Source organism: Rhincodon typus, chromosome 10, assembly GCF_021869965.1.
Source record: "Rhincodon typus isolate 14 chromosome 10, sRhiTyp1.1, whole genome shotgun sequence".
Classification (NCBI taxonomy): domain Eukaryota; kingdom Metazoa; phylum Chordata; class Chondrichthyes; order Orectolobiformes; family Rhincodontidae; genus Rhincodon; species Rhincodon typus.
Window position 1 is genome coordinate 30,352,723 of NC_063341.1, and position 12,455 is coordinate 30,365,177.

The 12,455-nt window shown below is 40.7% G+C and overlaps 1 protein-coding gene across 1 annotated transcript in view; it reads right to left on the minus strand.

Annotated features, from left to right (window-relative positions):
- Nucleotides 1-12,455, minus strand: part of jak1 (Janus kinase 1) — a 112,824-nt gene that overhangs the window by 52,233 nt on the left and 48,136 nt on the right. The window contains exons 2-4 of the mRNA XM_020518719.2: nucleotides 11,253-11,444; nucleotides 9,821-9,944; nucleotides 1,596-1,752 (exon numbers count right to left, since the gene is read on the minus strand). Coding sequence (XP_020374308.1) covers nucleotides 1,596-1,752; nucleotides 9,821-9,944; nucleotides 11,253-11,444 — 473 coding nt within the window. The remainder of the gene's footprint in view (nucleotides 1-1,595; nucleotides 1,753-9,820; nucleotides 9,945-11,252; nucleotides 11,445-12,455) is intronic.

Consider the following 12,455-nt stretch of genomic DNA (forward strand, 5'->3'; position numbering starts at 1 on the left):
CAATGCAACTTGTACCTATTGCTATCATGCGAATAAACAACATGTTAAGACAAGCACATCTTCTTGTTGAGGCTCATTAGTGCTTCATCCTCTAAATTTTAATGAGACAGGTCCTTAGATTCAGTCAATAAAGGAGGACTGATAGGGGGAGGTCTTGGCCTGGTACTTTTATCACCAGGCTAGTAATCCAGAACCCAGGTAACATTCAATGAATTTGAATTCAATGAAAATTTGTAATAACATCTAATAACGACATTGTTAATTGTTGGGTAACTATCCAGTTCACTAATGTCCTACAGGGGCTTTTGTGGAACAGTGGTAGTGTACCTACCTCTGAGCTAAGAGCCCTGGGTTCAATTCCTGTCTACTCCCATAGTATATAATATTACCTCTGAGAAGGAGGAATAGTAAGGCTCTTACGGTACAGGGGTAATCATAGAATCCTTACAGTGGCAAGAGAGGCCATTTGGCCCATCAAGTCTGTACTGACCCTCCAAAGGGCATCCTACCGCATACTCCCTTCACCCTATTCCTGTAACTCCGTGTTTACCATGGCTGATCCATCTAGCTTACACATCCCTGGACACTGCAGGGCAACTTAGCATGGCCAATCCACCCAAGTTGCACATCTTTGGACTGTGCGAGGAAACTGCAGCACCTGGAGGAAACCCACGCAGACACGGGCAGCATGTGCAAACTTCACACAGTCACCCAAGACTGGAACTGAACCTGGATCACTGACACTATGAGGCAGTGATGCTAACCGCTCAGCCACCATTACCATCCATAATGCTCCTCCCTCTAGGCTAGAAGGCCTGGGTTCAAGTCAATCCTCTAGCGAGACATTTCCATCACATGTCCAAACAGTTTGATTCAAAATACTTATATAGGATGAGTATGGGGTTTCTAATGGCTCTGTGACAGTGCCCCTGCCTCTAGGCCAGAAGGTCTGGGTTCAAACCCCACTAGACATGTAATACAACATTTCTGAACAGGTTGGTTAAAAATAACCACATAGTTGAGTGGTCTACTATGCCGATTAGAGCTCCAGGCTGTCTGGATGGCTGGGTTCAAATCCTGCAGTTGTGAATTTGTGCTCTTCTGGTGCAGTGATTTATCCCTGCCTCTGAACCAGGAGACTTGGATTCAAATCCTAACTGCTTGAGGACATAACATCTGTGAAAAGGTCGATTATAAATGAACAAAAGCAGAATTAATGGCAGCACCCTACCCCAACCATTAGCTGGTCATGATTGGTTCCAAGAGGTGCTAGGTCAATATAGGTTAGCAGCCTTTGTGCTCCACAGCATCACTAGGGAGGCTGTGGCAGCTGCATTTGTGTATTAAGAAGTTAGTTGTACCACTAATACACTCAACAGCAGCACACCCAGATGAACAGAAGTGCTCACATTAACTTACTGAATAACACCAAGAAATATTAAATAGTTCAGTGGTGTGGAAAAACCATTGGTCAGCAATAACTCCACACAAAGTCAATTGAAGAATTCAAATCCATTGCAAATTGAACTGAAGTTTCTCGAGATTAGGAACCCACTGAATTTGATAAATCCCATTATCAAAATGCTTCTTTGTACCTGAGCAAATAGGTATTCCAGGGAATTTGCATCCAAAAGAGGAGTTCCATTCTCTGTACTTTTGGGATCACAATCATTCTTCTGTTTTCTTACAGGGGAGTGTCTCCAGACTGGTTGCTCATTTTCATTTGATCCGTGCCAGTTTCCAAAGAAGAACCTGCAGAAACAGGGTACGGGAAATCAGATAATGTACGAACAGTGGCACAAAGCATTTAAATTTTCAATGAATGCTACAGACTGCTTAGCACTCTAGTTAATTCTCAGTCTCCACAATTTCTCAATCTTGACTAGAGCATCAATAGGAAAGCACTATGCAGAGTCCTGGCACTTGTTCTACACGGGTTTTTCTTCCTTTTAAAACAACATGGATAATATTACAGCAAGCTGTCTATTTACCATTTGAGGCACAGGGGAGCTGAGAATGCATCCAGTACAGTCGATTTATTTCATCATTACTTGGGGGGAGTATGAAAAAGAAACAGTGATTTGATTTTCAAGGTGTGCGAATACCTGACTTGTACTGAAGTAGAGTGGTAACCATCTTTCATTAACTCATTATCAGTCTATACAGCGAATGTCAGAACTCTGGATGAACAACACTATGTACAATGCCTGGGTCTAATCCTGTTTCACCTTTCCATTAGGCTTCTATGGTTAACCATCAGGAAAGCAAGAACCTTGCCATATTAAAGGAGTTCTGAAAGATCTATGCCAACCATAGCCTCGCTACAGCTATACAGTCGGAGATCAGTTAAGTCCAGGGTTAAACTTGAAATTTTCCTTGCCTAGTTAGTACTCAGCCACTAGACCAGTGGGAAAAGTCACTAAATACCATGGCCAAGTCTTCACGTCCCCAAGTAGTCAGATACCAGACATACCCCACAAGGTAAAGAGGCCCTTTGACTCCCTGGAAGAGTTGATTCAATGCAGGAATTGCCCAGGAATTTTAAACTTCCAATAGGAAATTACCCAGTTACCTTGCATGTAACATGGTTAATAGGCAAGTTCAATTTATACAGAATGCAAAACAAATAGTTGGAAAATCTCAGCAGGTTTGGCAGCATCTGTGGAGAGAAATCAGAGTCAATGTTTTGGGTCCAGTGACCCTTCCACAGAACTGTGTTTTTGTTTGTGATTTCCAGTGTCTGTAGTTCTTTCAGTTTTTACTTACACAGAGTGAGTAATGCAATCTGCACAGATGCTGGGAAGATGAATCAGTGGAGTATGTACATCTTGTTCTGGAATAATATGTTAAAGAACCAGGGAGAAATTGAGCTATTTTAGATTTCATATTATGTAATGGGAAAGTAAAAATTACTAATAATTCTGTAAAGGAACCTTTAGCAATTTGATACCATGATAGTATGATTTTTCACATTAAAATTTAATGTGGTATATTCATTCTGAAACTCGGGTCTTAAATTTGAATAAGAGAAACTATGAAGGTAGGAGGACAAGTGGTCTGAAGCAGATTGGGAGAATATCCTAAAAGGCAGTAAACAGTAGACAGACAATAGCTAGTTTTAAAGAGCCACCACATGGTCAGCAACAGGTGTACATCTCTCTAAGGTGCAAATACTCAACCAGAAAGGCAAATCAACTGTGGCTAACAAAGGAAGTTAAAGATTGCATTTATTCCAGAAGGTGATTACTGAGGATGCCGAAGACAGACAGGCACAAGGACTGGAAGCAATTTAGAACACCGAAAAGGACAAAGAAAATAAATAAAGGACAGGAATAGAGAATATGGATGTAAGGTAGGCAGAAACAAGGGCAGATTATAAAAGCTTCTGTAGGTAGGTGCAAAGTAAAAGATTAGCGAGGATAAATGTGGATCCATGATATGAGATAATTTATACTGGAGAACAGGGAAATCGCAGAGAAACCAAGAAATTATTTTGTGTCAAACTGCACGGTGCAAGTTTCAGAAAATCTCTCAGAAATAATAAGTAACCCATGGACTTGTGAAACTGAGAAACTGAAAGAAATTAGTACTGAAGTGCAAGTTGATAACCTTAATTGGATTCAGGGTGGCTAAATCCCCTGGAAAAGATGAGCAACATCCCAAAGTGTTGATGGAGATGGCTACATGGATAAAGTAAATAGGCAGGAAAATGGCAGATGGAATATAACGTGAATAAAAGTAAAGTTGTTCATTTTAGGAAGAAACACAAAGGCAGAATATTCCTTATATCATGAGTGTTTGGGAAGTGTTAGTCCCCAAAGGAACATGTGTTCTTGTTTGAGAGTCACTAAAAGCTAGCACACAGGTGCAGTGAGCAAAGAAGTCCAACGGTGTGCTGGCTTTATCACAAGAGGATTTAAGTACAGGAGTAAAGACATCTTGGTCAGACTGCACCTGGAGCAGTGTGTACAGTTTTGGTCTCCTTAGCCAAAGAAGGATATACTTGCAATAGAAGAAGCACAATGCAGTTTCACTAGATTAAAGCCCAGGATGACAGGATTGTCTTATGAGGAGAGGTTGAGGAAACTGGTTCTGTATTCTCTAGAGTTTCGAGGAATGAGATATGATCTCATTGAAACTTACAAAATTCTTACAGGCTGCGACAGGTTGGATGTAACAGGTTGGTGAATCTAGAAGCAGAGATTTAATCTCCGAGTAAGGACTAGGCCATTTAAGACAGAGGGGTGGAATTCCTTCATTCAGGGGATGATGTATATTTGCCATTGTCTACTCCAGAGGATGTTTCAGCTGAATCACTGAGCAGGTTCAAGATGAAAATCGATAGATTTCTGGAGACTAATGACATCAAGGATTTTAGTAACAGTGAAGGAAAGAGGCAAGAGGATAGATGGTCAGCCATGACCTAATTGAATGGTGGAACAGACTTAATGGGCTGAATGGCCTACTTCTGTTTGTGCATCCAGAAACCTGCAAAAAAAGTCTCCAATTCAGTAACTATCAGAGTTCAGAAGTTTCTAACTCACTTGACAAGATAGTTATTCAGAAAGTATTACACTAATAAAAACCAGTCGGACTTCTGGGTAACAATACAACTGATGCACCTCCTCAACTGCCTTTCTCCCATCCAAATCATCACCCAACCACAACCCCCTTACCACCCAACCAGCCTGCCATCTTATCAACTTCACACCCTGCTACTCTACCACTTACCAAGACATTACTCTCAGCCAACTCTCTTACCTGATCTACCTAAATAACTAAACATTCACACTTACACAACGAGAAGTTCTAAAATATTTAAATCCTCATCTACCAGAATACAGCAGCTGATGCCATAAACTGAGGGGCAGGAGGCGTGGTGGTGACTTGGCCTCTCCTGCACTGCATGGAGGTTTACCCAGTTTTCTATAAGAGGCTCAAGAGGGCAACCTGCACTGGAAGTCTGGCCTGAAAAGATGCAAGTGAGTACTATGTATTTTTTTCCTGTGATTAGCATTAGTCAAACTGTTCCGAGGGTATTCAGAAGATTTGGGTCCATAATATTTTCTCAATGATGGCTATGTATTGGAAAGTATGCTTTCCTTCCATCACAAGGTTAGAAGTGAGATTACACAAGCTTCATTACCATTCTCTACTCATCTGATATTCAGCAAGATCTGGACAATATCCAGGTTGGGCTGACAAGTAACAAGTAAATCTCACACAAGAGCCAGACCATGACCATCTAACTACTGCCCTTTGATATTTAATGGCATTATCTGCAGATTTCCCCACTATGAACATCTTGGGGGTACCATTGACCAGAAACTGAAATGGATTAGCCATATAAATACAATGGCTACAACAGCAGGTCAGAGATTAGGAATTCTGCAGCAATTAACTCACCTCCTGACTCCCCAAAGCCTGTCCACCATCTACAGGGCACAAGTCTGAAGTCTAATGGAATACGCCCACTTGCCTGGATGAGTGCAACTCCAAAAATACTCAAAAAGCTTGACACCCTCCAGGACAAAGCAGCCCAGTTGATTGGCACCCCATCTACTGCCACCGCCTGGACAATGTTGGTACATCAGAGCCCAAAAACAAGGGCTTGGGGTACTAGGAGCCTGCTGTGCTCAGGTCAGAGGCAGGGCCAGGGCCCCAATTTCTGTCCCTGCCCCTATTTACCACCTTCAACTTTCACTGTTGCCACTGTGTATTGGTGGTGAAGGCAACATGTACCATCTAAAAGACTCACTAAGACTCCTCTAACACCACCTTTCAAACCCGTAACCTCTGCCAGCTAGAAGGACAAGGGCAGGAGGTGCAAGGGAACACCACCATCTGCAAGTTCTCCTCCCAGCCAGACTTCACTACAACTTGATAGTATATCATTATTTCTTCATTGTCACTGGGTCAAAATCCTGGAACTCCCTTCCAAACAGCGCTGTGGATGTACCTATGCCCCTATTGTGGTTCAAGGCAGCAACTCAGGAGCAGTAAGGGATGGCCAGTAAATATCAGCATAACCAGCGATGTCCATATACCATGAATAAAACAAAACAGTTACATACTTTAACAAGAAGCTTGTACAAGGCTGATACAAAAGCATTTCTATCAAGTCTGGGTCGTCCCGATAAGCAGATAGTGTCAAATATTTACAAAGTCTATTTATAGTAAAAACCACTAAACACTGTACACATCTGTAAATAGCTCTTTCATATTAGCTGGAACCAAGCTAATAACTTTAAAGGGAGAAGTTAGTTTTATGTGTACACTTTGTCAGTTACTTCTCTTGTTTACAATTTGCATCATCACTCCATGTTTGGAAAAGGACACCATATTTCTCCATGAAACCCTTATAAAGCAACAAATTGGATGTAAATATTGTGGATCATTCTGATGATATGGTGAGGTGGAGCTTAACTGAAAGCTCACCAACTATTCCTTTTAAGGTTTCTCTCAGATCTGATGAATTGCAACATTTTATTTCCTTTTTTCAGGTTAAGAGCACCTGAGGCACAGGCATTTTGTATTAGTTCCTCCAATAAGAACATCAAAGTTCATCTTGATTGACGTCATTAAGCATTTAAAGTACAGCAAACACTCCAGAGATTTACAACTGATAATTCCAGCTTTTAACTGCTGAGAAGATGTACTATTAATCCCAAGGAAAGAGAACAGCAAGCAAGTCAAAGATGAGAATTTAAGAGCAAAAGGAATAGTTGTGAATTAAAAGTCATCTTCAGCCCATCTTTTTCCTCATCTTATATTAGCTTCCAGTAAGTGTTAACACACCATAACATGAAATCTTCATGCCTTTACTTCTGCATAAACTTGTATGAGCTTTACTCAGAAGAATACCAGTGTGTCTGTTCATATGTGCGTGTCTGTCAATTTGTATGTACGTGTGTTCCCATGTGTCCATGCTAGAGAAAATTAGTAGATATCTTCATGACAGAGTTTCCAAAGATATAGATGCTCAGACTCCTACAAGAGAGGACTGGGTTTATTGATTGAGAAGGCTGTACTCTCCTCAGTGGTACACCTCAGCAAACTGGAAATAAACAACAGGAGCATGGGAAGAGAGAAATGTGGGGTTAACATTTCTGATATTATAACTTTTTGAGCTTTAGGAGTTCTGATGATGGTTACGAGACCTGAAACATCAACTCTACTTCTTTTCACCCCAGTTGTTGGCTGCTATGCTGGAAGATTCTGCAATTTTTTGTCTTTATTTCAAATTTCCAGCATCTGAAATTTTTTGCCCTATTAGTAAAAACAGCAAGGCAGTCAATCAAGTTTCACCAGGAAACTAATTCAAATGTCCAGTACAGATTTTTAAAAATGCTTAATAACAGAAAACAAATCATGGTAAATTATTTATCTGATTGAAGGTTGATAAACAGTGGTAATCTCTGGATATCAGAATACAGAGAAAACTTCAAAATTGCCAATAATATAAAATGTGAAAATATGTCAAACAATGCTATCAATCTACTGGCACAGACCAGTGATAAGCTGGCAGAATGCGCAGACCAGTGCCAGATGGAATTTAATGCAGAAAAACATAACGTGGTGCATTTTGTCAGAAGTGACAGGGATTCCTAGAGAGTGTGCATGGACGGAGAGCCTGGGCATTTATGCGCATAGATCTTTCAAGATGGCACATATAGAGAGACTGGTTATCAAAGAATGTGGGATCCTGGGTTTCATAAATAGTGACATGGAGTACAAAAGCAGGATGTTATGATGAACTTGCACAAAGCTCTGGTTAAGCCAAAAGTTAACATTTGTGTTTAATTCTACTTACCACGCCTCAGGAAGTAAGACAGGACAGAGTGCAGAGGTGACTTACCAGACATCTCCAGAGGGATGTTAGCTACAAAGGTTAGGTTGGAGAAGTTGAGGTTGTTGTCATTAGAGTAAAGGGTTTGGAGGAAAGATTTGATAGAGGTCAACAAGATTGTAGCAGGCTTAGGTAAAGTAAACAAAAAATAAAGACTGTACCCATTAACTGATGTTACAAGACCCGAGAGACATATTTAATGCTTTTTGGCATAAAAAATGCAGGAGGACAGAGAGAAATAACATTTTTTTAAAATGTAGCAGTTGATAATGGCCTGGAACTTGCTGCTTTATGAGGGTGGATGAAATGGAAACTGAGCTATTTCAAAAGGAAATTTGATGGGGACTTGAGGTGTGAGGCTATATGGGTAGTGAAGGGAAATGGGATTAATTGGTTTTCTTTAGAGAGCCAGAATGGACTTTAGGGGCTGACAGGCCTCTGTCTGAATTTTAATGACACCATGACCTATCCATCCTTGTTCCATAGATGATGGTGTTGGTCCTGAAGGGGGATTATTTAGGGTAACATTATATGTGAATGCAATTTTATACGTAAATGTTACCCTGAATGATTTCCTTCAATCACCAGACTCTATTAGGGAGTTCTTGGAAACCTTTGGAAGTTAAACAAGACTCTTACATAAGTTTTAAAACATCTGTTACCTAGGTCTTTCAACATCTTCATTTTTGTAAAATACTTCCCTTTTCTCCAACTGGAGAAAGATCCAAATCAAAATGGTGACAAAACAGACAGCCCAGTAGAGCATTCTGCCAGCTATGGTCTTATGCCTGATCTCCTTCAAACTCTATTTTGTGTATTTTGTTGTTTTCTTCTCTCAATATCACTGTGGGCACTGAATTTGTTTTTCCCATATTATTTATCCTGAGCTCAAGACTCAAAATATGTTACTGTACACATGACAGGCTGAAAGGTTTCCATGTCAAAGTCAGTCCCAGTTCCAATCGATAACAACTCTCCCATGGATTATCATAGAATCCCTACAGTGCAGAAACAGGCCTTGAACAGGGAAAATACTTTTGTCATCAGCCAATGACTTCTGGTGGAATCAACTGCGTGGGTAGAATTTTATTCTCTTCTTCTGAGGAGGCAAGGTTGGAAAGAGTCTTTTAATTGAGCAAGACAATGCTCTCTGAGGACCCAGAGGCCTTTACATGGGTCAAAAGGGCTGGGCTTTTGCATAGTATCTCCCTCTCCATTGTCAATTAAGGACCATAGGGAATTGATGTCCACTCCACCCGAGGGTTTCATCCCACCATCACTGGAATGCAACCAACATCAGTCAGTCACTACTGTGTGGAGCCTAAGAAACAAATCATCTTTACTTGATGAGCTTCCATGGATGGTCCTGTGTTGTGGTATTAAGGGTGGTGGTTGGGGGAGGAAAGAGTCAAAATTATTCTAACATAGGAGGTCGTCGTTTGGCCCATCATGACTTCAACAAGCCCACTAAAAGCAAGCTAATGCCCCTATTCCAGATCCTGGGCTCCTGACAGGTGTATTGCAAACACTATTCCCTCAATGGTACTGCAAGCAATGAGGAGCTGCTGGCTTCTGTTCAGAGATTAGCTCTTGGGGGAGCTAGGGTCCTTGATTTGAGTGAAGATATGATGTTGGCTACTTAGCTCAGCAGGTCTTCCTCAAAACGAGGCAACAGAAGGCTCTCACCAGCAGGAAGATCCTGTCCCTTCAATTAATTTCCACCCCATACCCACACATTGCAACATTTTGGTCCATCCTTAGAAGTTTTTCATGAACGAAGCATCAGTCATCATGATGTACAAGTTTAAACCAAAAAAAAAGTTCACTGAAAAGGGAGTCAATGGAGGAAATTTGAAATACGTTTTTTTTAAAAAGATCAGCACTTCCCCACCTAGAAACTGAATGGACTAAATAACTTCTGGCATTTGACATTTGTCACAGTATGATAACAAAAGCATATTCATATCCTACCTCATCCGAAAATGTAGCTTCAAGGCTGTTTGCTCCTCGACTTTGAAGATGTGATTGGGTGAAAACCACAGTTTTTTATTGGGGTCATAAAGAGTGAAGAGATTCTGACATAATGGAGAAATTCCTGATAAAAGAAACATTTAAAACATCATCTCAAGTATGAAGTGAATTCAAGCATACCATGAAACATTCATAACTGTATGGAGATAAAGTACTTTTGAATTTAACTTGAACACAAGGTATGAAATAACCAAAGTTAAGTCAGCCCATCAACCAAATTTTCCATTTCTAATCATTAATCAGCAGACTCTTCTCCCACCCCAGTGTCTTTGGAGTTCAAAGCTGGGAGTTGGCACAGACAAAAGCTGCTCAAGAGCAGGGCTCATGCAAGTGATTGGATGCTGGAGCAGTCTTGTATACCCAGTGGCGTGCAGTCTTGGCAGTAGAGACTATTTAGCTTAGACCAGTTGTTGGACAAGTCTCAGCTGGTATCTAGTTGCCTGACAATTCCACAGAGGCAGAAGTAGCAATACAGCTTCCAGGCTGAGGTGGAGCTACGGCTGAGGGCAATCAGACGTTACATACGCAAAGGAGAGGAGATGAAATCCTTTAGGAGGAAGATAGAGTTTAAAGGAATTTTGTGACTCAGTGATCACTGATGCCTGGGTAGGTTGCTGAGGAAATTTGTGGAATCTACCTTGGTTGTGCCTGCCAATCAATGTGGAATTTGTGACCATAGTTTGCCTGTTAATTCATATTCACATGTTCATTCTGCTTTTTAGAGTATAAGATACGAAGAACTGATTGTTTGCTTTGTTGACTCTTGTACGGTAAAAAAAAAAAACTTGTTTCTATAAAACATGGAATCTTATGCTTGGTTCTTCTAGTAATTACCTGGGATTTCAAATTTCAATCTACTTTACCAAAAATAACTAAATTAGGAACTTGTCTGGGATCATAACAGCTTCACTCTACATTGCGAATTGGAGCAGACTCAAGGTCAACTTGATCAGAGTTCATAAAATAACAACAATTTTAACTGAGAATGTTGGGAACAATGAGGCATGGTGTTTATTAAAGATATGCAAGGGTTGAACTCATTTAGATGTCATACAGCTCTTCATTTTCTAAAGAATGGTGGACCTATAGAACATACTCCTGGCTTGGGTGCTGATTGTGGACTTGCTTAGTCTTTCAAGCAAGATTAGTCTCCTGAGTTAATTTTATTGGCCTACAGAAGTTGCAGAGGAATTTTAACAGTTTTTGCATCCTCTCATTATCTCATGACATGGCTGAAGTAGGTGGAACGTCAATGTGAAGCTTTACAGCTGTGAAAGCCAGGTACACCACAAACTGTCCTCCTTATAAGCTCACATGCTGTTAGCAGGAGATTATAAAAGTGTTCCCATGAAACTTATATCCATGTTCTTACCACATTTCTTGGCGGCTTCAATGCACAAGTCTTCAGCAACATGCTCACCATCCTGGTATTTTATGGAAGAATTTGACACGTACATGTAAACTTCAATGCCTTTCTCTGGAGTTGTTGCGGGTGCTTGCAACATGTTTGATTTTCTTTTCTTTAGGCAAAAGGCCATGGTTCGAGTCCACTTACATTTAAATTCTGCAGAAAGATTCAAATCGTTAATGTATTTCTTTGCTCAGTGTACAGAAAGAAACATGAAGCACGACAGAACTTGTACAATGCACAGCTTAGCACACTGTCCTTTAACCTCTGCAACTCAAGCAGGCACTTTTGCAACATCAAGTGTAATGCTGATTGTGTTCCAGCCAATTTTGCTCAACATTGAAGTCAGAGTGATAGTGGGTGGGGTGTAAAACACACCACCCAATTCTGCACATTCCCTGTTTTAAGATCATTGAGGCCAGGCTTAAGGATGCAGATCTGTGGAATGTAAGCAAAAGGCCAGATTTGTTGGAAAATGTTTGTAAAATGTATAGTGTACATCATTTTCACATTTTGACAGTGGATGAAAGGACTTAGACTGCAGACCAAGGAAATAGAGCATAGGTAGCCAATGGGGGAGGGGGGGTGGTGAGTAATTAGAAAGGCAGGCTGATCAAAGGGCCGATCTTGGTTCTGTGGGACCATGTCTAAATTTTGTTTCAACACTGTTAGGCCCTGTTAGCTACTAGCGTTCCCCTCCAGGCTGCGTGTCCATACAGCCTTTTGGCAGATTCACACATTGACTTCTGGTTCTGGAGATCACTTCTGCCATACAGCAGCAGAGAAGAATGGGAACACAGTGTGTAGCATTTCCTCCTCACACCAACTCATGCCTGTCCATCCAGCTCTATATGCCTTATACTCTAGATGCCAACTCTTCGCCAATTTGTGATAACCATGGCACCTATTACCTCACCTAGTCTCCACCATGAGTAGACCTCAACTGCCATGTGGAGACGAAACAGAATAAGCTTCTAATAATCTAACACATCTCTCAATCCTATATACTTGTTTAAAAAATCCCATTTTTAAGCCTATTCAAAGCTTTTAAATCTCAAATGGTTAACTTCTTATAAAAACAGACATCTAGTCTGCTACGCTTTAAGAGTTAATTTAAGTTGTCAAATTGTGAGCTCAGAACTTCTGGCTGAGATGATTAAATATTTT